Genomic DNA, 26,560 nt, shown 5'->3' on the forward strand with positions numbered 1-26,560 from the left:
ATTTATGACTATCATATAATCCTACATGTTGCATGAAACCAATAAAATGGTGTAAGGAATGTAATATACGTTTTGCAAAATTAGCTCTCATCTATTCATGTAAAATATCATTGCTAATAATATGTTTCAGTGTTGGGTAAATGTCTCATTCCATGAAATAAAATGTCATCTTGATATGCTGCTCTGAAAAATCATAAAAGTTGCTGCCACACTCAGTTTCATTTCAGGCCACAATACACAGTAGTTAACCACAGATGTGACGATAACATATTACTTTTGATTATTGTGGATGTGAGCGACACATTCATGACAGCATACTTTTAAAAGTTAGGAAAAATAATGGGCAGATATTTAAGATAGCAGTATATTCTGATAACACTACAAAGTATTTTTCACATTTAAAAGAACATGCGTTTGTGGAAGCGCTTTGTAAATAAAGATTTATTTCACTGAAAACATTTGCTTGTGAATCAATACGTATGTCGTGTATCAAATCATATGTAAATATTGCATTTATCTACATATACATATTTCTACATATGTATAGATAAAAGCAGGGGGTGATGTAACACTAATGATGTAACAATATCTTTGTTAATTTTCTTTCTAATGTTAAAACAATTTATTTCTGGACTTCAGAGTTCAATATCACCTTCCCGGCCTTGACAATAATGACCCACCAACTCCACATAACATTTCCACAACTGATCTTTTATCATAAATGGGCTACATTTAGTAAATGTATGCAACAGTTTTACTCGGTATACAATTGCTTGTTTTTGAAAATCTGGGTAAGATTTAGCTCTGCCATGTCCAGCTGGAAACATTTCACCCGCTATCTGTGTAATTTATCATCTGAGAGCCAAGATGAGGTTGGGGGAGGGGCAAGGCAGCCACCTCGTGAATGGGATGTTGTGTCTCAATGGTTTTATCCCATATAAATCAAGAATTTTCAATATATTGCAGATCACATATGCTTTTCAAAAGACTTTAAAGTCATCGATGACAGAAGGGTTATTTGGGGATTTTCTTTTAATATTGATAAATAAAGGAAAAATGGGCTTTGTGCAAATGGGGATTTCCTCATCAGAATTTTCTCAACGCAAAAGCATAAGCGCTAGAGCACCACTGGGAGTCTATCTGTCTGTGTGACTCCACCTCTTACAGTAATGTATTAAATAAAATAAAAAATATATATTACAATTGCAGGCTGATTTCACCACACAAGTATTTTAAATGGGTAAGACCACAACTACTGAGCAAATGTACGCTTTCATTTTCCAACTCCAATGTTATGCCTCTGGCTAACTAATTTACAGTGATACAAATGTGAAAATGACTATAAGATTCTTCTTCTGCAATATTACAGCCACTGTGACTTACTTTGTATTTAGAAAACATTCAGATAGATGGCAACCCCTCCTGCTGTGAGGCTGGCCGGCGTGCCGCCACTACCCAGAAACATTAGCGCAGATGAGAAGACATGAAAGAAAAAGGGGGCAGTGTCACAGAACTCCTGCAGGGAAGGAAACCTCTACAGTAATCAGAGAGGAGGATTTCTGTCGGCCAAAAAATGCATCAGGCAAACCATCAGGTGGATTAAACTCAAAAATTCTGTCAGATATTTTAGTTCATCATCTGTTGTGCCATATTGTCAAACATTACGTTATTTTCATTTTCAAATTTTAATTCTGACTCACATATTTTGCTAGAGTTAATAGTGTTCCTGGTTCCTACGCACAGAGCAAGGAAACTCACTATTTGGGTGCACAAAGCGTAGCTAAATGCTGGACAATAAGACATTTAAAGAATGTATGAAATAAGCCCTAATTTGCTGATATCAGCACATTGTAGCAATTACTTTAATTGCATCACGGATGTTGCATTCAGACTCACATTCAAAACAAGGGTTGCATTCTTTTTTTTCCTTGGTGCCTAAAATTGGTACCTTGTTTTAGTTTCCACAGTAAAATCTACATCTGCATGAACAGTCCCCTCCCTCACTGTCTCGCTTTTGCTCTGTCAACAGTGTTAAGTTTTGCATGTGAAGCAGTCTGTTCACCATTGTTGTTTGACAGAACTCCGTTTTTTAACCCTCCCCCTCAATGTCATCAAGAGTTTGTATGTGTACGGATTAATGCCTCTTTGGTCTTGTGTGTTCAGACTGTTTAATCCATCTCAGTGTGTTGAGAGTAGTGCCCCTCCTCAATTCATTCTGCCCAACTGCAGTTTTTTAATGTGGCTGCCCAGTCCACCCAGTTGATGAATCAAATCAACCTGACGAGTCCCTTTGTGTCTTAAACTTTGTAATCCAGGATTTGAACGCAATCAAGTCACAGAGGGGAAAAGGGATTTTACATGACTTTTCATTGTAGTTCAGTCTGATTTATATCACCTTGGTTATCGCTACTATCCTGCTCTGTTGCGGTTTAGAAAAAAAAAGGATCAAAACGGACTTAGCACGTTGAACGTGACCTTGTGGAAAGACATTTTGCCCAGCTTGTCTGAGACAGAACAAATGTGTGCTCATCAGTTACAGACATCTGTTCATACTTACCATCTGTCTCTCTTAGAGTGGCAGATTTTAGGGATATTTGGAATGAATCCTTCGGTTTTCGTTCCTCTTAGTGCCTGCTCTCTTCTTGTCTAGCATTTGTAATCCTCTCATATTTGGGGCTTTTTTTTTTTCCTGAGGGTAGACATCAGCCGTTACAGATTTTGACTAGTGCCTGAGTTGCACATTTTAAATTAGTAAATAAAGTAATAAATTGTTGTTCTGTTATAAGACGCCATGGTAAAGCACATCCGACTCCCAGGTCAGAGGTGCAGGGTTCAATTTCTGCCTTCCTGTGTGGACTTTGCATGTTCTCACTGTGCCTAGTGAACTCAAATCAAGCTAACTTTATTCATAGAGCACGTTAACAAATTTAGCTGTGCAACAGCAACAAATTGCTGTATGTAAAGATCGAACCTTAACCACAATCAATCAATACCAGGTAGCATGCACGAGGTTCAGAGTTTTATTCCTTCCCACTTTACAGTCTGCCATGTTGTGCGACGTTAGATTAGAGATTGAATGGCTAAAATTGCTTTAATAGTGGAAATGGTTTTGTGCCAAGCAAAATGGATGGAAAGTGCAAAAATTAACAAACTGTAGCCGTTGTAATCGGGTTTTTATTCAAAGGCACACACAACAAGCACTTATATGCCCTGCCAAAAAAAGTCTTGCCTAAAATGCTCCTAATAATTGAAAACTGGTTAGATTATTTGAAGTGGTTAGTTATTCATGGCTTCTTGCGCTGTAATTGACTGATGACCAGTCCAGTGTGAAATGCGCCTTTTGCTCAAAGTCAGCTGGGATCAGTTCCAGTTCATTTGTGGCCGTGCACAGGTTTATTTTTCCCTCATTGTTGCCGGCTACTGACCACTTGTTGAACTCTTGCTGCCTGGTTTGATTTCGTGTTTCTTATTGAAGTTACATTTGTAAGCTTCTTTCCGTTTTTCCTCCAGTTGTTTGTCTGCAATGGTTTTGTCCCCTGCAAGCTTTAGCTCTTCCTCCTGACAGACAGCTATGGCTGAGACAGAGTTAAGTCTGGCCTCAGGTGTCCCATCCAGTTGTGTCTCTCAGCAGGAACAAAACTACACTGGGCTGTCAAACAGCATGAGCTTCAGAGTTTATTACCCATAACAAACATTCACAGTCTAATCCTGCTGCTATGTGACGGAATAAGCCTAATTAAGCAGACTGAGTTCCTGTACCAAATGCATGTAAGTATTATTATCGTTATTTACATTATTAAAAAATGCAGTAGCACCGCGGAGGAACGCTGATTAGCACGTTCGCCACACATCTCAGAGGTGCTGGGTTTAATTCTGGTTCCAGCCTTCCTATGTGGAATGTGAACGATAAATAAGTTCTTATCCGTGGGTGCTACATTGCTAGCATGTCTTATTCATTATGGAGTGTTTCCTTGTTACCCTAATTTCGTTTTTGTTTCTAACTGAATGTCAATAATCCAGCCAAGGAAACCAAGGACACTAGTGTATGCCCTTGTGTGTTGCTGTGCTGCAATTGATCGGACAATACCCTTTAGTCACGCATTCTACCTCAACATTCTCTATTCTTGTCAAGTCACGGTGAGTTTAAAATGATAATTCAAATAAAATTCCAAGCATACGATAGGGCCAAAAACGAAGGACTTTACATCATTTTAATATTCAATTCTCTGGTCGTATAGACAATGTTTACATAGATGAAAGTACCGTACTGACCGGAATATAAGACGACCCTGATTATAAGATGACCCCCTCTTTTTCAAGACTCAAGTTTGAAAAAATACTTTTTGAACACCAAATTAAATTTTTATACAGAAAATAATTACAGTACATCTGAAACAAATGATTATAACAATATATTCCAGAGAAAAAGCATGTTATTTTGCCTCATTCAAATCATGCAAAAACTGTCTATCACATCTTAATATCTGAGCCTTTAAATATGTAAACTAAAGTGCAATCACATTTGTAAATGAATGGCTTCTGGTTTTTGAAATGTAAATTAACCAATCTACTGTAATAAAACAACAAAATTGCAATAACGGCATTAACCATCAAAGTGAAGTTTAACTGTAACTGTAGTCTTGAAACAAATCTGAATAAGGAAATACATTGCAATAAAATAATGCAAACTGCTACCGCTATGTTGATTTTTCTTCTTCGTGACAGGGGTTCGCTTTGGCCCGGGGAGTTAAGTTCAGCATTCGCTTTAAAGATGTCTTGCGCCATCTAGCATTGTGAATGAGTATAATGTCTAGACTCCGAATGTAAGACGACCCCCACTTTGTCAGTCTTATTTCAATGCAAAAAACTCCGTCTTATATTTGGGCCAATACGGTATCTATTTTTTTATAAAACTGCAAACATCCCTATTACATATTAGAAATAAATAAATAAAAACATGGCTTTTTTACGCGGATCCTGGCTTCCCTAAAATTATCGGAGTGTACCACTTTTTGTCTTCCACTTACGCTTACACTTTGGTCACTTTAGGGTTTTGTTTTGGGCTTGTGGTGTTATCCCAACATTTCTAACAGCTTAAAATGCTCTTTTTCCGTCTGTTGGAAGTGCAAAAATGTAATATATTGCATGCTAATTCAGGCCGATAATCCACATTTGCCAGTTGCATGATTTGCTTTGCTGTCTCTCGGTGGAAGTACAGAACCATGCCGCTGGCGTTCATGCAAGTGAACCACTACACCAGGAGTTACTCATTAGTACGAATAATCCAATTCTGCAATAGAAAACTGTTATAGAAATTGTTTCTCTGCCAGCCAATACTACAGCCTTAATTAAAGGAATGTCGGGAGATGACTGAATGCATCCTCAGACCTCTTGGGTCCTTCATCCCCTGAAGCCACTTGGGCTCCCGATAATGACTAATAATGGTCAGCTAACTCGTGTGGTGGTTCTGGAGCTCAAGTTTTAGATTCATTCCATCAAAGAACTACTTCAAATGCTGTGATCTTAGGCCTGGAGCCCACAGGAAGCCAATGCAGAAACCGTCAATTCTGATCAGACGTTGTCGCCCTGCTAGTTGGTAGATGTTTAGCGTCCTCACATTTCAACTAGCGCATGATAAGATACGAAGGCCCAAGATTCCCTTCCTGGGACAGCTTCTACTGGACATTGGTAAAATTGGGGATCTGCCACATAGAAAGGAACCCCGTGCTGAAACAATGCTCTCAAACCACTTCATCCTCTGGTCGGCTGTGTTTTTTTGATCGATTTTGGATTTTAGTTTTGTTTTATGCTCCAAAGTTCAACATTGATATCACAAGATGTCAGAGCGCAATACATTGCTCAGAATACGTGCAAAGCCGCCAAGCGGAAAATTCTTACATAGATATTTGGTTCACTTTGGGTACTTTTCCTAAGGTAGTCCATTGCCTAGTTCACAATAACCGATGTTTCCAATCATCCCATTGATTACATTTCTACCAAAACAAGCAACATATTCTTTATCTCAAAACAGTACAATATCAATATATCATAGTGCATCAACATCAAAGTATTCACCTTTAAAGTGTAAAAATAATATCACAATAAAACAATGAAAGTAAGACCAAATCAAAATGTTACATAATCGCAAAACAAATGCACATCAAATCAAATGCAATCATGTAAGTGATATCGATTCCTTCATGATTAATTAAGTATTATGATCATAATACAAAATCTTTCCCTCAGTATATATGTATATATGTATGGCTTCTTTTTACTTGCTGAAGCCCTTTATGAAATGATTTTCAATTGTATACCAAGCTACCGTATATGTGAGCTGTCTGACACATATGCCTTAGGGGCTCTATATACTCCGACTCTTAAAATACAATGAAACACAATAATGGTTTTATGAAGTTTAATCAGAGTAAAGATGGAAATCTCACACTTACTCACACGCGTATAATTACCTGTACTTTTCACTTTCTCGGGAAACAATACTGAGTGCTAATTTTACAGCAAGACAAAAGCAACTGAAATTAGTGACTCAGGATGAATGACTGTGCTGTTTAATCTTTTTGTTTTGGGCTTTCTTTTCATATTGGATGTATATCGACATATTTTTCATATATTGGATGTCAATTCTCAAGTTTAATTGTTTGATTTAACCCAAAACTATTGACAAATGGTAATGCGGCAGTACGTGCTGTTCTAAGGTCAAGCTCTTGGTTGTTTTTGTTGCGAAATATCACAGCCTTCAATCAACTAGCACCATGGCATTTGAAAACAAGTTCAACTTTATTCTATTCTTGTATGATTATTGTTTTTCAGGTCATTAGTTACTTAGACATCACAAATTCTAAGGTGTGCAATTATGTTTTGGCGATGCACTTAAAGATTGGCAATTGATGGATAAGTGCAGATATAAAGAGGCTGCTAACGAGTTTATGTTCATGTGGGAAGAAGTAAGGGTTTAACTGAATGGTGCCTGAGTGTCCTCCAGTAAATTCTCCCTGGATTTTATTATTCCACACAAAGACAGACACACACGTGCAGATGCTTATTGAAATAAATGATAGAGCTCATTTCCATTTGAATGCTGAGTGGGAAGTTGGTGCAGATAGAGGCAGCGTCATTGATACTAAGCTATAATGTGTGCATGTGCTTACGTGTGTGTACATTTCTTTCTCTTAATCGTTTGTTTATCATTGTATGATCAGTAGCACAGTATCCAGGTGACAGTGTGTGTGTGTCTCCATTGTCCAGACAAGCCAGACTCTGGATTGTTGCCTGTGTTGGAGGTCAGCTGGTTGTTAAATTTTTATATTAGCATGTGAATAGCTACCCTCAGCTGGTTCCCTCAGGAAGCAGAACCATATTAATGTGTGTCTTGCCTGTTGTCATTTGAAACACAAAGGGCCACTAAAAAAATACTTTTGTAAACATGTCTCCTCTGATGGCCAGGTAATCAATGTTAAACCTGCAGGGTCTTTTTTTTTTTTCTTTTTTCCCCCAGATAAAAATGCTTCTGTGGTCTCAAGATTACAATCTGGTACTTTATCATTTTGACTACAGCTGGGAATGTATAAATAAATACAAATTCAACCTACATTTGAAGGAGTTTTTAATATTTCAAATAAAATTGTACCTTAATGGCAGCCATTGAAGTCAGTCTTACTTTTCCTTGATTAAGCTTCTACAATGACAAACACAGAATTCATGCCAAATGTGCACCATCACATGATGTTTTGGACGCCTGCTACTCACAGGAGATACGGACTGGGCCTGACAGAGAATAGTGAAAATCCGCTTATAAATAACATCCACTATAATTGCATTGTGTGCCCAGAACAACTACGGTTATCTAAATATTATGCTCTATTTTACGGACATATGCCTTAATAGGTACGGCTATTGAAAGAGCAGATTGCACAAGGTCCATACTCATGTTTATCCCATTAGAGCTTTTGCAGTGGAAGAGACATACTGAAAACTTGGAAGCTTTTCAAAGAAACAAACAAATTGGCTAGAAAGATGCTTCATTTCACCATGGCTACTAAACTTGAAAAGCAATAGTGCAAACACATGACGTGTAGAGACTGACACACAATACACACAATAATCAGCCAGCCACTGAACGCACAGAGTCCTGTTTAAACTATTGTGGTTAATCAGTGCAGGTTCTGAAACCAATTACCAATCAGGCCACTATCCCTTGCATCGATTGGTCAGTTAAGTCAGAGACAAGGGCCACCAATCAGGGAGGAGCAGGTGGTTATTTCCTAACCCATTACACAACAAAACTAATGGTCACAAAATACTACTTAAGCTAAAAAAACAAAAGAATTATTTGTACAAAGAGAATCAGCCACATGTCAAACACACACACAAAAGAACCCAATCCCAGATCACTCCGAAAACAAGATCCTAGTCTGTGTTTTGGGACTTCCCAGGCCCCCACCATAGAATCCACTCTGCTCAGGACTCACCTAAACCCCCCCCCCCCCAACCAAAAGAAGAGAGATGGAGGATGATGTCTTCATGTCTTAGGCTAATTCCTGGATATGTGTTTCAGTGTGAGTTGTTGTGCCTCTGTGTGTCATTGTTGCTGTTGTGAAGCTGCAGCAGCCTTGTGTTTAAAGGAAATCATTATCCCTTAATTAGAGTATTACTGCAGTGATAAAGTTACACCTCTAGATAATGATGTATTGATGGGAAACACATACGACCCATCTAATAGTTCCACTTTACATCATTTCTGCATGTTCATGACCTGATCACACTATTATCTCTTGTTTTAAGAATTTAGTTTTACATCTCCAACTCATCTTACCTGTGCTCTTTTAATTCTTTCTGCCTCTCATTTGCTCTGTTGTTTTGGATTGACTACTTTTTCATTCTCCCTGCATTCTCGTGTATTATTTATTTATTTATTTATTTATTTATTTATTTATTTATTTATTCATTTATTTATTAAATTCTTTCAGGGCTTCTTTCTCATCTCAAGACATAGTTTCTGTCTCATGAAACACCTCATTCTCCAGGATTTGTCTATGTTCAGTTAAACGTTGACCTGAGATCATGCCGTCACATTTTACTGCCTAACACGCTTTACAAGACCGAAAACATTTAAAAACAAAAGGTTCTTAAAGATTAAATGCAAATATATTTTAGTGGATTTTACATTAAATAGAATTGAACTGTACTTGACAGAATTGGAACATGGTGTATGGTGTAGAATTCTGATGGATGTTGTTGAACAGCAATGTGATGACCATGGCTCTGAGAAATGTAATTAAAACAGGCCACTATTTACCATGCCACTACTGCATTTTGTATTTTTTGAGACTTTAGTATTTACATTGTTTGTAATAGCTAAAGCAGATGACCTGTTAATTCAACTCATAACCAAAAATAATTTTATTAACTGAAAGCGGTGGGAGATTGACAGATATTTTCAATTACACACTCAAAAACTGTCAGTGAGTTTCAAAGTCATTGCGTGGAATGAACTGAGATGTTTATATGAGGCATAAGTGCGATCTAAATAGCAAACCAAATTCAGCAACTTACATACAAAATGATACGTTTATTCTTACATGCTACAAAGAGTAAGCAGGGAATTCAGGAGTATTCTTCTGTTACTTATGTTTGTTTGGTTGTTTATTTGTGCAGTTCCACCTCAATTCCTCAACTATCCAACCAACACTTACGCCTATGAATCCACTGATATTGAGCTGGAGTGTGCCGTGACAGGAAACCCACCACCGACCATACGCTGGATGAAGAATGGCGAGGAGGTTATCCCCAGTGACTATTTCCAAATAGTGGTGAGCCCGAAGGAGCACAGAAAAATGTGTGCCATTCGATTACATTGTATTTTTAAAACATATACTACATACTATATTAAAACGGGATTAATGGGAGGGCCCTGTACTATTATTACAGTGATCCCTCGCTACTTCGCATTTCATTTATTGCGGCTTCACTACATTGCGGATTTTTTTCCAAATTAAAAAAACATTTAAAAGTCAAAATAAAACTTCTAAATTGAAGAAACATGTGTCTAACCTTTCGGACAATGTAGTATTGCTCCAAATGTCTGTTTACATTCCTTTAGAAGTCTGTTTTTGCGTGTTAGGACGATCGCGAATTAGCATCTTTCCGTTAACTCATTAGTCTGCCCAGTACTTCTTATTGGTGACCGTACTTCGCGGATTTCACTTATCGCGGGTGGTTTTTGGAACCAATTATCCGCAATAAACAAGGGATTACTGTAGTTCACTGGTTACCATTGAAAGTCCATAATTACCTACCATACAATAACATAAATGAATGATTCAATCACAAATGTTGTCATTGTCCGTTTTCGGTTCGTAACTTGGCGGCTCGGTGGGGCACTGGGTAGCACGTCCGCCTCACAGTTAGGAGGGTGCGGGTTCGATTCCACCTCCGGCCCTCCCTGTGTGGAGTTTGCATGTTCTCCCCGGGCCCGTGTGGGTTTTCTCCGGGCACTCCGGTTTCCTCCCACATTCCAAAAACATGCTTGGTAGGCCGATTGAAGACTCCAAATTGTCCCTAGGTGTGAGTGTGAGTGCGATTGGTTGTCTGTCTCTGTGTGCCCTGCGATTGGCTGGCAACCAGTTCAGGGTGTCCCCCGCCTACTGCCCGATGACGGCTGGGATAGGCTCCAGCACGCCCGCGACTCCCGTGGGGACTAAGCGGTTCAGAAAATGGATGGATGGATGGATGGACGGTTCGTAACTTCTTGTCTGTTTGTTTTATTTTAGGATGGCAGTAACCTGCAGATTCTTGGTTTGGTCAAATCAGATGAAGGATTTTATCAGTGTATTGCAGAGAATATCGCCGGCAGCTCACAGGCCATGGCTCAACTGTTGCTCCGAGAGCCAGGTAGGTTTTTTAACATACTAAGATACACAGGTGGGCATTCCGTTCTAGTGACAGAATGATCCATCCGACAGACAGACAGTCAGACAGACAGACGCCTGTGTTGCGGCCGAAGGCCGATGTACCAGAAAGCTCACAAAAAGGATGGATGGAAGTGTATTTTTGAACTCCTTTCTGCATTTCCTAAGCAACAATAGGTGACATAGCCACAAGAACTGCTCGTGAATTTTGCTGCCTTCTTGTGTGAATGATTGCGGCTAGCATTTTATTTCTCCTTCTTGTCGGGGGGATTACAATTCACTGACACAGGGAAGTGATGACAAATGTGCTTTTGAAATGCGGCAGGCAAATGGATAGACAAATATATTGTGAATAAGGACGGATTGACGATGACGGGAAGCTGCGGACGAAGGACGAACCGGAAAATTTAGTAAATTGCCCATGTCTGTCTGCTATGATAGCTGTATTTTCATCATCAGTCATCTCCATTTCCAGGTTACTTTCCTTATCAAACTGTCCAAAACACCTTATTGCATGTTTCTACCCCACTGTGCCTCAATCAGTTAACATTAAGACCCTTTATCAAAGAGACCCTTTATCACACAGACATAATTAAAAAAAGATTACCGTATTTTCCGGACTATAAGTCGCTCCGGAGTATAAGTCGCACCAGCCATAAAATGCCCCAAAAAGTGAAAAAAAAAACATATATAAGTCGCTCCAGAGTATAAGTCGCATTTTGGGGGCAATTTATTCGACAAAATCCCACACCAAAAACAGTCATGAACGAGCAACAACAGGCTAAACGATAGCAACAACAGGCTAAACGATAGGTATGCTAACGTGACAAACACAAACAAAGAGCTAAGAACGGGCCTGACGTAACATATAGAGTGATTAAGGACAACGATTACATGAATAACATGTTTATAAAACCATCGGTGTCACTCCAATTCATTAAATAGCAACAACAGGCTAAACGATAGGTATGCTAACGTGACAAACTCAAACAAAGAGCTGAGAACGGGCCTGACGTAACATATAGAGTGATTAAGGACAACTATTACATGAATAACATGTTTATAAAACCATCGGTGTCACTCCAATTCATTAAATAGCAACAACAGGCTAAACGATAGGTATGCTAACGTGACAAACTCAAACAAAGAGCTGAGAACGGGCCGGACGTAACATATAGAGTGATTAAGGACAACTATTACATGAGTAACATGTTTATAAAACCATTGGTGTCACTCCAATTCATTAAATAGCAACAACAGGCTAAACGATAGGTATGCTAACGTGACAAACTCAAACAAAGAGCTGAGAACGGGCCTGGCGTAACATATAGAGTGATTAAGGACAACTATTACATGAATAACATGTTTATAAAACCATCGGTGTCACTCCAATTCATTAAATAGCAACAACAGGCTAAACGATAGGTATGCTGACGTGACAAACACAAACAAAGAGCTGAGAACGGGCCTAACGTAACATATAGAGTGATTAAGGACAACTATTACATGATTAACATGTTTATAAAACCATCGGTGTCACTCCAATTCATTAAATCCATCGATCGTTCTTTGTCAACAATGGGTGCGCACGGCTCAAAATATTCCGCAGGCTCATATAACGATAGATAAACTATATTTCAAATAACTATAATACAAGCCAATAATATTATCAAACCATCCGTGGACTTTAAATCCATTAAATCCATCGATCAAATTCCTCGTCCTTTGTCAACATCGCCGCGCGTGCGCCCTGACGTCAGCCTTGTCTTTATTCCACAGATCTACTATATAACTATATTGTAGCGTTAACAAAGTACAAGGATAGACGTGGGTTTGGTAAACGGCTCTTTATTAGACAAAACAAACTTCCAAGCGTGTGGCGGCGTGGACTTCCAGACACGAGAGCTCCATGGCATAGGACCGGGCGTGCGTAATGGCCATGTCCGAGACCCACGCACCGTTCGCGGACAGCCACTCGGCCGAGCGCCGGCCCCCGACTCAGTAGAGTAGGACCGGGCGTGAACTGCTCGTGAATTTTGCTGCCTTCTTGTGTGAATGATTGCGGCTAGCATTTTATTTCTCCTTCTTGTCGGGGGGATTACAATTCACTGACACAGGGAAGTGATGACAAATGTGCTTTTGAAATGCGGCAGGCAAATGGATAGACAAATATATTGTGAATAAGGACGGATTGACGATGACGGGAAGCTGCGGACGAAGGACGAACCGGAAAATTTAGTAAATTGCCCATGTCTGTCTGCTATGATAGCTGTATTTTCATCATCAGTCATCTCCATTTCCAGGTTACTTTCCTTATCAAACTGTCCAAAACACCTTATTGCATGTTTCTACCCCACTGTGCCTCAATCAGTTAACATTAAGACCCTTTATCAAAGAGACCCTTTATCACACAGACATAATTAAAAAAAGATTACCGTATTTTCCGGACTATAAGTCGCTCCGGAGTATAAGTCGCACCAGCCATAAAATGCCCCAAAAAGTGAAAAAAAAAACATATATAAGTCGCTCCAGAGTATAAGTCGCATTTTGGGGGCAATTTATTCGACAAAATCCCACACCAAAAACAGTCATGAACGAGCAACAACAGGCTAAACGATAGCAACAACAGGCTAAACGATAGGTATGCTAACGTGACAAACACAAACAAAGAGCTAAGAACGGGCCTGACGTAACATATAGAGTGATTAAGGACAACGATTACATGAATAACATGTTTATAAAACCATCGGTGTCACTCCAATTCATTAAATAGCAACAACAGGCTAAACGATAGGTATGCTAACGTGACAAACTCAAACAAAGAGCTGAGAACGGGCCTGACGTAACATATAGAGTGATTAAGGACAACTATTACATGAATAACATGTTTATAAAACCATCGGTGTCACTCCAATTCATTAAATAGCAACAACAGGCTAAACGATAGGTATGCTAACGTGACAAACTCAAACAAAGAGCTGAGAACGGGCCGGACGTAACATATAGAGTGATTAAGGACAACTATTACATGAGTAACATGTTTATAAAACCATTGGTGTCACTCCAATTCATTAAATAGCAACAACAGGCTAAACGATAGGTATGCTAACGTGACAAACTCAAACAAAGAGCTGAGAACGGGCCTGGCGTAACATATAGAGTGATTAAGGACAACTATTACATGAATAACATGTTTATAAAACCATCGGTGTCACTCCAATTCATTAAATAGCAACAACAGGCTAAACGATAGGTATGCTGACGTGACAAACACAAACAAAGAGCTGAGAACGGGCCTAACGTAACATATAGAGTGATTAAGGACAACTATTACATGATTAACATGTTTATAAAACCATCGGTGTCACTCCAATTCATTAAATCCATCGATCGTTCTTTGTCAACAATGGGTGCGCACGGCTCAAAATATTCCGCAGGCTCATATAACGATAGATAAACTATATTTCAAATAACTATAATACAAGCCAATAATATTATCAAACCATCCGTGGACTTTAAATCCATTAAATCCATCGATCAAATTCCTCGTCCTTTGTCAACATCGCCGCGCGTGCGCCCTGACGTCAGCCTTGTCTTTATTCCACAGATCTACTATATAACTATATTGTAGCGTTAACAAAGTACAAGGATAGAAGTGGGTTTGGTAAACGGCTCTTTATTAGACAAAACAAACTTCCAAGCGTGTGGCGGCGTGGACTTCCAGACACGAGAGCTCCATGGCATAGGACCGGGCGTGCGTAATGGCCATGTCCGAGACCCACGCACCGTTCGCGGACAGCCACTCGGCCGAGCGCCGGCCCCCGACTCAGTAGAGTAGGACCGGGCGTGCGTAAAAGCCATAATAGTTTTTCAAACCTTCTATGTCACTCCAAATCGTTAATTCCTTCAAACTCTTTGTCCTCCGTGTCACTTAGAAATGATCACCGCGAATGATGCCGGTAGTCCTTATGTGGGTAGTTTGTATGTAAACAACCGCCGCGCCGTGCCACTGACGTCACTTGAAATAGTAATCCATTGGTACATCACGGTTCTCCAAACTTTCTTTCTGCTGCTCGATTACTGTTTTCAGCTGCATATTTTACAACTTGAAGTTTGTAACCTGCAAAATGAGTTTCTTTTTGGTGCCATTTTTCTTAAGCCCACCCAGTTGATGAGTCACGGCCAACGGTGACATTTAGAGCGCCCTCATCCAGTTTCATCTGAAAATATAATTTTTTGGGGTTGTTTTATCAAAGTCAAAGTCTGCTTTATCGTCGATTTTTTTTCATATATTAAGACACACAAAGAGATTGAAATTACGTTCCCACTATCCCTCGGTGAGATAGTACACATATGCATACAAGCAACACAAAAAAACCCAAGAAGGCACAAACAATGAATAAATAAGAGTGTTGAATAAATGATAAATAAACAAATAATAATAAATAATAATAATAAATATAAGAGGAGCAAAAATGGAGCAAGTGTACATAGCAGACAGTGGACTTGGATATGGTGCTTTAAAGTGTTAATTGCTTTATTTGATGTTTTCTCTATTTTTTATGTTTTGAATATGTTCAAGATAAAGATATAAAAGCATGTGAAGTGATCAACTATACTAAAAATAACATGGGAAGTGGTCAACTATACTTGTAAGTAAGTGATGTCTTAATGATCAAGTAAAAATTTGTGAAAAAAAACATATATAAGTCGCTCCTGAGTATAAGTCGCCCCCCCACCCAAACGATGAAAAAAAACGCGACTTATAGTCCGGAAATTACGGTAATGCACTGTAGAGGTAAAACACTGAGCTCTCATTTTTATGTAAGTATGCACTCAATGGTCACCTGCTGTTAAAAGATATCTATCTACCACTGTGTCATCGTTGTACTTGGTAAAAAGCAAACTGCAGTCATACTCCCCAAAATAGAGTTCAGGGCTTTGCTTTTCTACTGTATCTGAGAGGGTCCCATTTTTTTCTACAATAAGGTCTGCACAGAAAAATACAGAAAAAAACCCCCTAAGAATTAAAAATGAATCTCTGCTTTAGTTAACATTAGTTTATTTTGTAGATTTTATTCAGGTTCAGTTATTCTTTTAAAATGATCTTATATTGTGAAGATTTCATCTTATACAAATCACATACATGCAAACACATATCGTATAGTCTTACATTGGGCTCTTTCTTTCTTTCTTTCTTTCTTTCTTTCTTTCTTTCTTTCTTTCTTTCTTTCTTAACTGTTCAGTTTGTTGCTATTCCCTTGAGCCAACAGCACAGATGGCAACATACAAGCGTGTTCACACACATGCACGCACGCACACACACACACACACACACACACACACACACACACACACACACACACACACACACACACACACACACACACACACGCACGCACGCACGCACACACACACACACACACACAACCGCACACACACACACACACGCACGCAGAGACACAAGCACACACACATTCACACACTCACACACACACACACACACACACACATACACACAAGGAAACATTAGAAGGGTCAGATGGTTGTTGTTATCGCTTGGTTCTTATCGCCACGGGAAACGAGCATCCCAGCAGTGCCCAATCAGCGGTCCCATGAGAAATCAGTTTCTGTGTGTTTGTGTGAATGTCAGCATACCACCTTGTTACCCTTGACAACTGCAGGCCACTTGATCCTTTGAGTGACTCTTGAGACAGACAGACACACAGACCTGCATGTCCATGCAAACACAGACGGCTATGACTTAACCTCCTCAGATATTTTATTTCCTGCATAGTCTTTATTGATACCATCCATTTATTTATTTTCCAAACCGCTTATTCAGGGAAGCACAGACAGACAACTATTCACACTCACATTCCTAAATAAAACTTACTGTATTTTCCGGACTATAAGTCGCACTAGCCATAAAATGCCCCAAAAAGTGAAAAAAATATATATATAAGTCGCTCCGGAGTATAAGTCGCATTTTGGGGGCAATTTATTCGACAAAATCCCACACAGTCATGAACGAGCAACAACAGGCTAAACGATAGCAACAAGAGGCTAAACGATAGGTATGCTAACGTGACAAACACAAACAAAGAGCTAAGAACGGGCCTGACGTAACATATAGAGTGATTAAGGACAACTATTACATGAATAACATGTTTATAAAACCATCGGTGTCACTCCAATTCATTAAATAGCAACAACAGGCTAAACGATAGGTATGCTAACGTGACAAACTCAAACAAAGAGCTGAGAATGGGCCTGACGTTACATATAGAGTGATTAAGGACAACTATTACATGAATAACATGTCTATAAAACCATCGGTGTCACTCCAATTCATTAAATAGCAACAAGAGCCTAAACGATAGGTATGCTAACGTGACAAACTCAAACAAAGAGCTGAGAACGGGCCTGACGTAACATATAGAGTGATTAAGGACAACTATTACATGAATAACATGTTTATAAAACCATCGGTGTCACTCCAATTCATTAAATAGCAACAACAGGCTAAACGATAGGTATGCTAACGTGACAAACACAAACAAAGAGCTGAGAACGGACCTGACGTAACATATAGAGTGATTAAGGACAACTATTACATGAATAACATGTTTATAAAACCATCGGTGTCACTCCAATTCATTAAATCCATCGATCGTTCTTTGTCAACAATGGGTGCGCACGGCTGAGGGCGCTTGCACTTCAAAATATTCCACAGGCTCATATAACGATAGATGAACTATATTTCAAATAACTATAATACAAGCTAAAAATATTATCAAACCACCCGTGCACTTTAAATCCATTAAATCCATTGATCAAATTCCTCGTCCTTTGTCAACATCGCCGCGCGTGCGCCCTGACGTCAGCCTCGTCTTTATTCCACAGATCTACTATATAACTATATTGTAGCGTTAACAAAGTACAAGGATAGACGTGGGTTTGGTAAGCGGCTCTTTATTAAACAAAACAAACTTCCAAGCGTGTGGCGGCGTGGACTTCCAGACACGAGAGCTCCTTGGCAGAGGACCGGGCGTGCGTAATGGCCATGTCCGAGCCCCACGCACCGTTCGCGGACAGCCACTCGGCCGAGCGCCAGCCCCCGACTCAGTAGAGTAGGACCGGGCCTGCGTAAAAGCCATAATAGTTTTTCAAACCTTCTATGTCACTCCAAATCGTTAATTCCTTCAAACTCTTTGTCCTCCGTGTCACTTAGAAATGATCACCGCGAATGATGCCGGTAGTCCTTATGTGGGTACGCGCCGTGCCGTGCCACTGACGTCACTTGAAATAGTAATCCATTGGTACATCACGGTTCTCCAAACTTTCTTTCTGCTGCTCGATTACTGTTTTCAGCTGCATATTTTACAACTTGAAGTTTGTAACCTGCAAAATATGAGTTTCTTTTTGGTGCCATTTTTCTTAAGCCCACTCAGTTGATGAGTCACGGCCAACGGTGAAATTTAAAGCGCCCTCATCCAGTTTCGTCTGAAAATATATATTTTTTGGTTGTTTTATCAAAGTCAAAGTCTGCTTTATCGTCGATTTTTTTTCATATATTAAGACACACAAAGAGATTGAAATTACGTTCCCACTATCCCTCGGTGAGATAGTACACATATGCATACAAGCAACACAAAAAAACCCAAGAAGGCACAAACAATGAATAAATAAGAGTGTTGAATAAATGATAAATAAACAAATAATAATAAATAATAATAATAAATATAAGAGGAGCAAAAATGGAGCAAGTGTACATAGCAGACAGTGGACTTGGATATGGTGCTTTAAAGTGTTAATTGCTTTATTTGATGTTTTCTCTATTTTTTATGTTTTGAATATGTTCAAGATAAAGATATAAAAGCATGTGAAGTGATCAACTATACTAAAAATAACATGGGAAGTGGTCAACTATACTTGTAAGTAAGTGATGTCTTAATGATCAAGTAAAAATTGGTGAAAAAAAACATATATAAGTCGCTCCTGAGTATAAGTTGCCCCCCCACCTAAACTATGAAAAAAAACGCGACTTATAGTCCGGAAATTACGGTAATAAAATATCCTAAAAGGAAGTCTAGCAACGTTTTTGTAGTGAGCTAAGCTACAAGGTATGATAATTTAAATGCAGCTTCTCTGCACCGAAGACACCAGAGACGTGTGCTCAGGGAAGGCAGGGGATACAGAGACTCACCTACACCCTGAAAAATGTGGGGAAAAAACCCCTGTAATGATTAAATAAAACCTTCAGCCAGTACCGTATTTTTCGGACTATAAGTCGCGTTTTTTTTTTTTTCTTCATAGTTTCGGTGGGGGGGGTGGGGCGACTTATACTGAAGAGCGACTTATATGTGAACTTTATCATAAATTTTCAAAATAAAAAAAAAAGTGAAACCGCGATAAACGAACCGCGATGTAGCAAGGGATTACTGTAATTTGAATTTCAAGTGACGTCAGCAGCGCGGCGCGGCGGTTGTTTACATAAAGGACAAAGATTCGATCACGGGATGACGAAGATGACGAAGGGCCCCACGTACTACCGGCATCATTAGCGGCCTTGTAAGTGACACGGAGGACAAAGAGTTTGAAGGATTTAAGGATTTGGAGTGACACAGAAGGTTTGAAAAACTATTATGGCTTTTACGCACGCCCGGTCCTACTCCACGGAGCTCGCTTTCACCTCCGTGGATGAAAGTCGGGGTCCGACGCTCGGCCGGGTGGCTGTCCGGGGACGGTGGATGGGGGTCGGACATGGCTTTTACGCATGCCCGGTCCTATTCTATGGAGCTCTCTTCCACGTCCGTGGCTGGAAGCGCCACCTCCGGGGATGGAAGTCCACGTCGCCACACGCCTGGAAGTCCACGCCGGTGCTTGGGTCCTTGTACTTTGTTAACGCTACAATAAAATTATATACTAGATCAGGGGTGTCCAAGTCCAGTCCCCGAGGGCCGCATTCCTACATGTTTTCCAAGTTTCCCTCGTTAAACACACCTGTGCAGGAGCCTGATCATTGAATCAGGTGTGTTTAACGAGGGAAACTTGGAAAACATGGAGGAATGCGGCCCTCGAGGACTGGACTTGGACACCCCTGTACTAGATCATGTCTCATACATGTTTTTATTTTCTGCTCATAAATGCAGATAAAAAAATGTTGTTGAGACAGACAGTGCAGTGCCTCACTAAAAAGTGTGTGCATGTTCACATAAGTGCTGATCTACTATGCAGAGTAACTAAACTGTATAGTGTTTCATCAAATTATGACAGAAGTGGCACAATAGTGCTGTCACAGACATATTGCAGCAAGTGCAGACTGCCGGAAAAACCACAGAGAGCTCTGAGCAATGCACTGCGGTGAGACACGTTTCTTGAATGGTAATTAAAAATTAAGTCCCCATAATGTGTTCATTTTTTCTGCATTTAACTGTGTAATAGACTCATAACTACGTACGTATGCTAATTGCTGTAAAACCAGATTTATTTCACCTTTGATGTGACATTTTACAAGTAAAAATGCACTATTTCCATGTTAAACTGATTTACAGTTGTACTTGATTTGCAGATAAATATATTCTGAGACCAAAGCTGATATCCATCATTGCACTGCGTGATTGAGTTGCAGGTGACATTTATGCGTCTGTGTCAGTTTCATTGTGCTTTATTTATTCCCATGCGACGATTTTTCATCTTTTTGTTCTTGTATAGTATTTAATAGTGACTCAACTATTCAGAGACACCTTGTAAAATAATTCTCAATGTGTAAGAATAAAAATAAATCCTTATGTGTATTCACAAAAAAACAAGATTTAAAGAAATATGAGAAAATGTAGCATTTTGTGACAAACGTGCATGCCGAGGCCTCATAATAATGCCGTCTAAAACATTAAATCACTACACTATACAAGTTGCAGAGAGTCAGTAACACATGAATTGAAGATACTGTATTTGTTGCTTTACCAAGTGCTTCTCCATATGATCATGTTATTCATATTGAGAAATAGCAGATCAGGGCTAGTGTAGAGTCCCATTAGCTGAGTTTTGAGTGAATCCACGCGTGAATTACGTCCATACAAGCGATACGTTGAGTCGTCCTTTATTTCATCCAAATTCCAACAGAATATTACTCGGCACAAAATTATATTAACTACATGGTGCTTGGACGATAGAAAATCTGTGTGCCCAAAAAATCCAAACTAACAAGTCACAGCTGCAAGATAAGAGTGTGGTCTTATAGGGTGCTTAATTATTAAGACTGCCCTCTACTGGTGCACAACACAATTCACACGCCCACTGAATAGTACAGAAAGAAAAAATCCGCCACTAAGCCCATATAGCTGATCTGATCAGTCTTGATAGAAATGTCAGACTCTGGCCAGTCTGAACTCAATACAAGGCTTTCAGGAATCGAGTCTGAGACGAGACCAAGACCTTCAGTTATGATATGTATACTGGTCTGAAGAATAACTACAACAGTGGTCAAATGTACTACCCTGGCTTTCTCCCACAGTTAGGGTCCTTAAATATATTAGTACCAAGTTTGCTATTCCATTTTAGGCGCATAGTTTAGTTTTTTTCTCCGAAGCTCAACAACAACAGCACGTTTGACATCTAAATGCACAAATGCGCACAAACTAATTGTGGATGTTATCGCACGCTGGAGCATCTATGACCCTATGCAACAACAAAACCTTGACACTTTGGATTGCAGTGACATTGCTGTTGTTAAAGAGCTAGTGAGAATCCTGGACCCATTCAAAACTGCTGCTCTATGCAAACAAAAATGTCCCACTTTATCACTTATCGTGCCATTAAAGAGTATGATTCTAGAGGCCATTATTTGTTTAGTGTGTAGCACATTTTTTATCTTATTTAATTATTCAGTAAGCGGAAGTATCTCATCTGTAAACTGTTATTGAAGAAGTACTGGGAAGTTATCAAATTAAAAAGAGTTTTTTGTTCAAATATTCAGTAAGGGGAAAGAACTGTTATTGAAGCTCCATTTGAGAATTAGCACTTTAAAAAAGAAAGTTTAATCAGTTAGAGCAAAGATCTAAACTGCAGCTGTTATTATGGCAACATGACAAATGAGCCTGAATCAAAAGTGACTATTCACATTTCCACTTTAAAGCTAAATTGCAGTGTGCTCTATCAAAAGAAAACATTTTAGAAACTGATCAAATTTGATTAGGCATAGTTTTAGATTCGAAATTTTGCAAAACTCTCGTTACGTCTCGTGGACTCAATTTCCCGAGACATCTCCTCTCATGGGATTTGTGTCTCGTCCCATCCCTACTTTTTACTCTCAATTGGCCATAGATGGAAATTTGAGTGTAAGTGAAAGTCTGACTGTATGTCAGCCCCTGGAAACTAAATTATGTAGTAACTTATAACCTGTGTTCTAATGGCCAATGCCATTTTTGTAATTATCATTTTTTGATGAGTTAAGTGGATGTTGCAGATGGGCCAAAAATAGAAGCAACCGAGAGAGAGAAAGGGACAGGGAACAAGAGAGGGAGCGAGAGAGAAATATTCTTATTTCAAGTGCAAGTTAATATATTCATATAGGAGCTCTCTCCTTTACAATCTCCCCATCCTGCTCTTGACCCTTCTGCAGTACAGTTTTATTTAAACCCTGGTCTGGATCCAATGTGAAATCTGAACCAGGCTTAAGAGAAGGTATCCTGCAAGAGAAAGACACGAATGAGAGCAGGTGCTAAATTGAAGCAAAGTAAGAGAAAGGACTAAATGATTGACATTGTCCATGCCGTGATCCAGAAATGATCATTTTAGTATCCCGGTGCCCTCATACCCATCAGTGAATACTTCAGTCATGTTCCTCTTTATCATTTAGTAACTATGAGCGCTTGTCTTCAACTACTTGTGACTTGTTTTTATCAAGCTGCTGCTTTAATGTAAAAACAATCATACCAACATCTAATGTATCATGAAGGGCGGCTCGGTGGCGGCACGGGGTAGCATATCCGCCTCACAGTTAGGAGGGTGCACATTAGATTCCAACTCCGGCCCTCCCTGTGTGGAGTTTGCATGTTCTCCCCGTGCCCGCGTGGTTTTTCTCCGGGCACTCCGGTTTCTTCCCGCATCCCAAAAACATGCTTGGTAGGCAAATTGAGCACTCCAAATTGCCCGTAGGAGTGCGAGTGTGGATGGTTGTTCGTCTCTGTGTGCCCTGTGATTGGCTAGCAACCGGTTCATGGTGTCCGCAGCCTACTGCCTGATGACTGCTGGGATAGGCTGCAGCACGCCCGTGATCCCTGTGGGCACAAGGTATAGAAAATGGAGAGTTGGACGAATGGATGTTTTCATGAATATACATGTCACACATCTGTACAACGGTTGGTTCGATTAAACATAGAGGCATGCATACACCACATTGGAATAGATTACGTCGCTTGTTAACAGTTGACCGGAGCTCTTCAGTCAAATTATTTCAATCAGGGTTAGTTAAAATGAATAATGCAACCGTGTAAATTTAGCATGTATGTAATTTACATCTTCATAAGAGCAGTGGCTCCAGAAGGAGTAAAAAGCATCGAGCTGTAGATCATTTTGTGGTTCGTAAAACTGGTTAGTTTGAGGATCAGACTGAATGACTGAATGGAGAGCAGTAAAATAGGCAGCATATAGAAAATGGAAGAGACCCAGCAGAGGAATTTCAGTCGCCAAACTCAAGCCTGTGGATTTTAAAAAGATTGAGGTAAGGAGATGGACAGAAAGAGAGAGGAAATGCGAAAAATAGAAATGAATGAGAGTGAGAGAGAGAAACAGGAGGGTCAAGCGAAGGGCAGGAAGAGTTTGAGAGCAATGGAGAGCAAGATGAGAAAGTGTGTCATCCATGACAGATTTGTATTCCACTGTTAGTGGCTGACCTGAGTAAACCCGTTGCACCCACATGCGGGCACGCACACACACACACACACACACACACACACACACACACACACACACACACACACACACACACACACACACACACACACACACACACACACACACACACACACACACACACACACACAAGCACTCCTGTTGAAGATTGGAATGTGGACTGTGTCCATGTATTTCGGGTGACAGTGTAAAAGCATTCCTCTATGTGTGAAAGATAAAGTGTGTGTGCGTGTGTCTGTGTGTGTGCGTGTGTGTGTGCATGTGTGTGTCTGCATGTGTGCATGTAGTCTGCAGGGGGATGGGATGTATATGTGGGTGTGAACCCTCTGTCTGTTACCATGGTGACAATGAACCTTATAGTCTTCATTTTAGCGTGTGAAGGTAGCGATACATATTAAGTGTTTGCCTGACAGCACAAGAATGAAGACTTCTTGCTTCCCCGCTTGACTGTGTGTGTGCATGTGTGTTTGTAGAGGGAAAATGATTTCAATGATAAGGCAGAACCATTGTGCTGTAGTACAAAGATACAAGTGAGTATCCTGCCACAGGGCTTATATTTGAAGTTACACATAATTACATTCTGGAATATGGAGCTTTTTCATCAATATAAAAGAAAAAGAGGGAGTATTTATGTCTTTTTTTTAACTCATTTTACAACATAACTCTTGAAAACAAGTGCTTTACAAATTGTTTGAGTCTGAGAAAAAAATTGGACCCTATAATGAAAGTGAAAGTACTGGTGGTACAACTATTTGCTAAGAATAAGATGTCCCATATCAACCTATTCCATCCATTTATATCACTTGACTCCAAAATATTAATAGAAATGGTTACGATGAGCTGAACATGCTGACTGCCTACTGAGTGTCAGTTCAAGTCACAGAAAGTGGTCACCAAAGTGACACCTACAAAGGGCTTCAAAGCACCCAGAGACGACAGATTTAATGAAATTCCACTCTATAACACCTGTTTGATACGGCTAGAGTGTCAGACTGAGTTCTACCTTCCTTTCACCTTCACAGATACGGTGAATCAGAATAGCATAGAATACATGTATAATTCAAGTAGAACAAAATAGAATACACACAGGCAACGTGTTTAGAGCGTGAAAGCGAGGGATGACACTTCCACAGTCGGGTCTCTGCTGCTGACTGTGCTACAATATTCCCAGTAGTACTTTAGCTACTGTATTAACCCTCCTATATAATTACAAATTTGGTCCTTGGGGTCAATTTGGCCCCAGGCACATTTACCTTCAGAAAATAATTTATAATAATTTCAATTTATTATTGATGCAACCATCATTTGCGTATATGAAACCTAAGGCAAGGCATGGCAGCTTTGTTTGTATAGCACATTTCATACACATAGACTGGTTCATATAACTAAAGACATTTACAAATAAAAGAACGAAAGACATCTTAAAACAAAATACTGAAATAAAAGGGAGCTTACTAAAATTACTAAAAGAACATAAAGTGGTATAAAATTATTTTGGAAAATGCATTTTAAAAACGCTTTAAATTCCTCAATCATAGATATTGGGGGCATCATTTTTAACTTGGATTTAATAGCATTCATACTTGGGGCTGACTACACTTCTGTTGGAAGCTTATTCCCTTTACATACGTACATCATAACATGCTGCTAATTGTATAGCTTCACCATGTTTATTTTGAAGTCGCGTCGTCACTAATTGACGTTAGAGATACTGGAATTTTATAGTTACCGTATTTGCCGGTGTATTGGTCGACCTTTTTCGATCCAAAATCGACCGAAAAAAATCGACCTCGACTTATACACCGAGTCATAAAATTTAACTTCGTATTCATCGCTTCAAATGTGATGGTAACCAAGGCCGTTTCTCATGCATCTCATTGTGCGTTGCACTTAGAAAATTTGAACCGGGCGGCGTGCGCGAGTGTGCGGCCCGCTGGAAGTCGAATGAGGCGCCGCGACCACCTCCGCGGTGCTTATAAACAGCCGATCCGCTCGGTGGGGGCTATTTTCGGCCACTTGGCTCGTGCGCACGGCCTCCCGGATGTGCCGGGCGGGTGCGCGAGCTCGCCGGCCGCTGGAAGTCGAATGAGGCGCGCGACCACCTCCGCGGTGCTTATAAACAGCCGATCCGCTCGGCGGGGGCTATTTTCGGCCACTTGGCTCGTGCGCACGGCCTCCCGGATGTGCCGGGCGGGTGCGCGAGCTCGCCGGCCGCTGGAAGTCCAATGAGGCGCCGCGATCTCCTCCGCGGTGCTTATAAAGTGCCGATCCGCTCGGCTTGGAGCTATTTCCGGCCTCCCGTTGGTGCCGGGCGGCGTGCGCGAGCTCGCCGGCCGCGATCTCCTCCGCGGTGCTTATAAACAGCCGCATGCGCACGGCCTCCCGGAATTTGAACACATTTCGTCAATAAATTTCGCATATTGAATTTTGAAGTTTAATATAATGCAACAATTGAGCTCGACTTATACAAAGGATATATCATAAAATCGTAAATTTCCGTCGAATTTTAGGGGGTCGACTTATACACCGAGTCGACCTGTACACCGGCAAATACGGTATTCCATTCCAAGTCTGTTCTACAGCCCACTGCAAGCCTGTGTAAAGCCTTGCAGACTCGATTAATATGTTCTGATCACTTTGTTTTGGTCACAACTCGAGCTGCGACGTTCTGAATGAGCTGTGGCTGTTTAAGGGAGTCCAGTCAGAAGATGATT

The 26,560-nt window shown here is 40.1% G+C and overlaps 1 protein-coding gene across 6 annotated transcripts in view; it reads left to right on the forward strand.

The window, feature by feature from the left end:
- dcc (DCC netrin 1 receptor) overlaps positions 1-26,560 on the forward strand; it is a 249,177-nt gene that overhangs the window by 88,035 nt on the left and 134,582 nt on the right. For all 6 annotated transcript variants that reach the window (XM_088391100.1, XM_088391099.1, XM_088391101.1 and 3 more), the window contains exons 6-7: positions 9,676-9,830; positions 10,791-10,911. In XM_088391100.1, coding sequence (XP_088247226.1) covers positions 9,676-9,830; positions 10,791-10,911 — 276 coding nt within the window. The remainder of the gene's footprint in view (positions 1-9,675; positions 9,831-10,790; positions 10,912-26,560) is intronic.

This window comes from Syngnathus floridae, chromosome 12 (genome assembly GCF_059516105.1).
Source record: "Syngnathus floridae isolate MCC-2025c chromosome 12, RoL_Sflo_1.0, whole genome shotgun sequence".
In the NCBI taxonomy this organism is placed as follows: Eukaryota; Metazoa; Chordata; class Actinopteri; order Syngnathiformes; family Syngnathidae; genus Syngnathus; species Syngnathus floridae.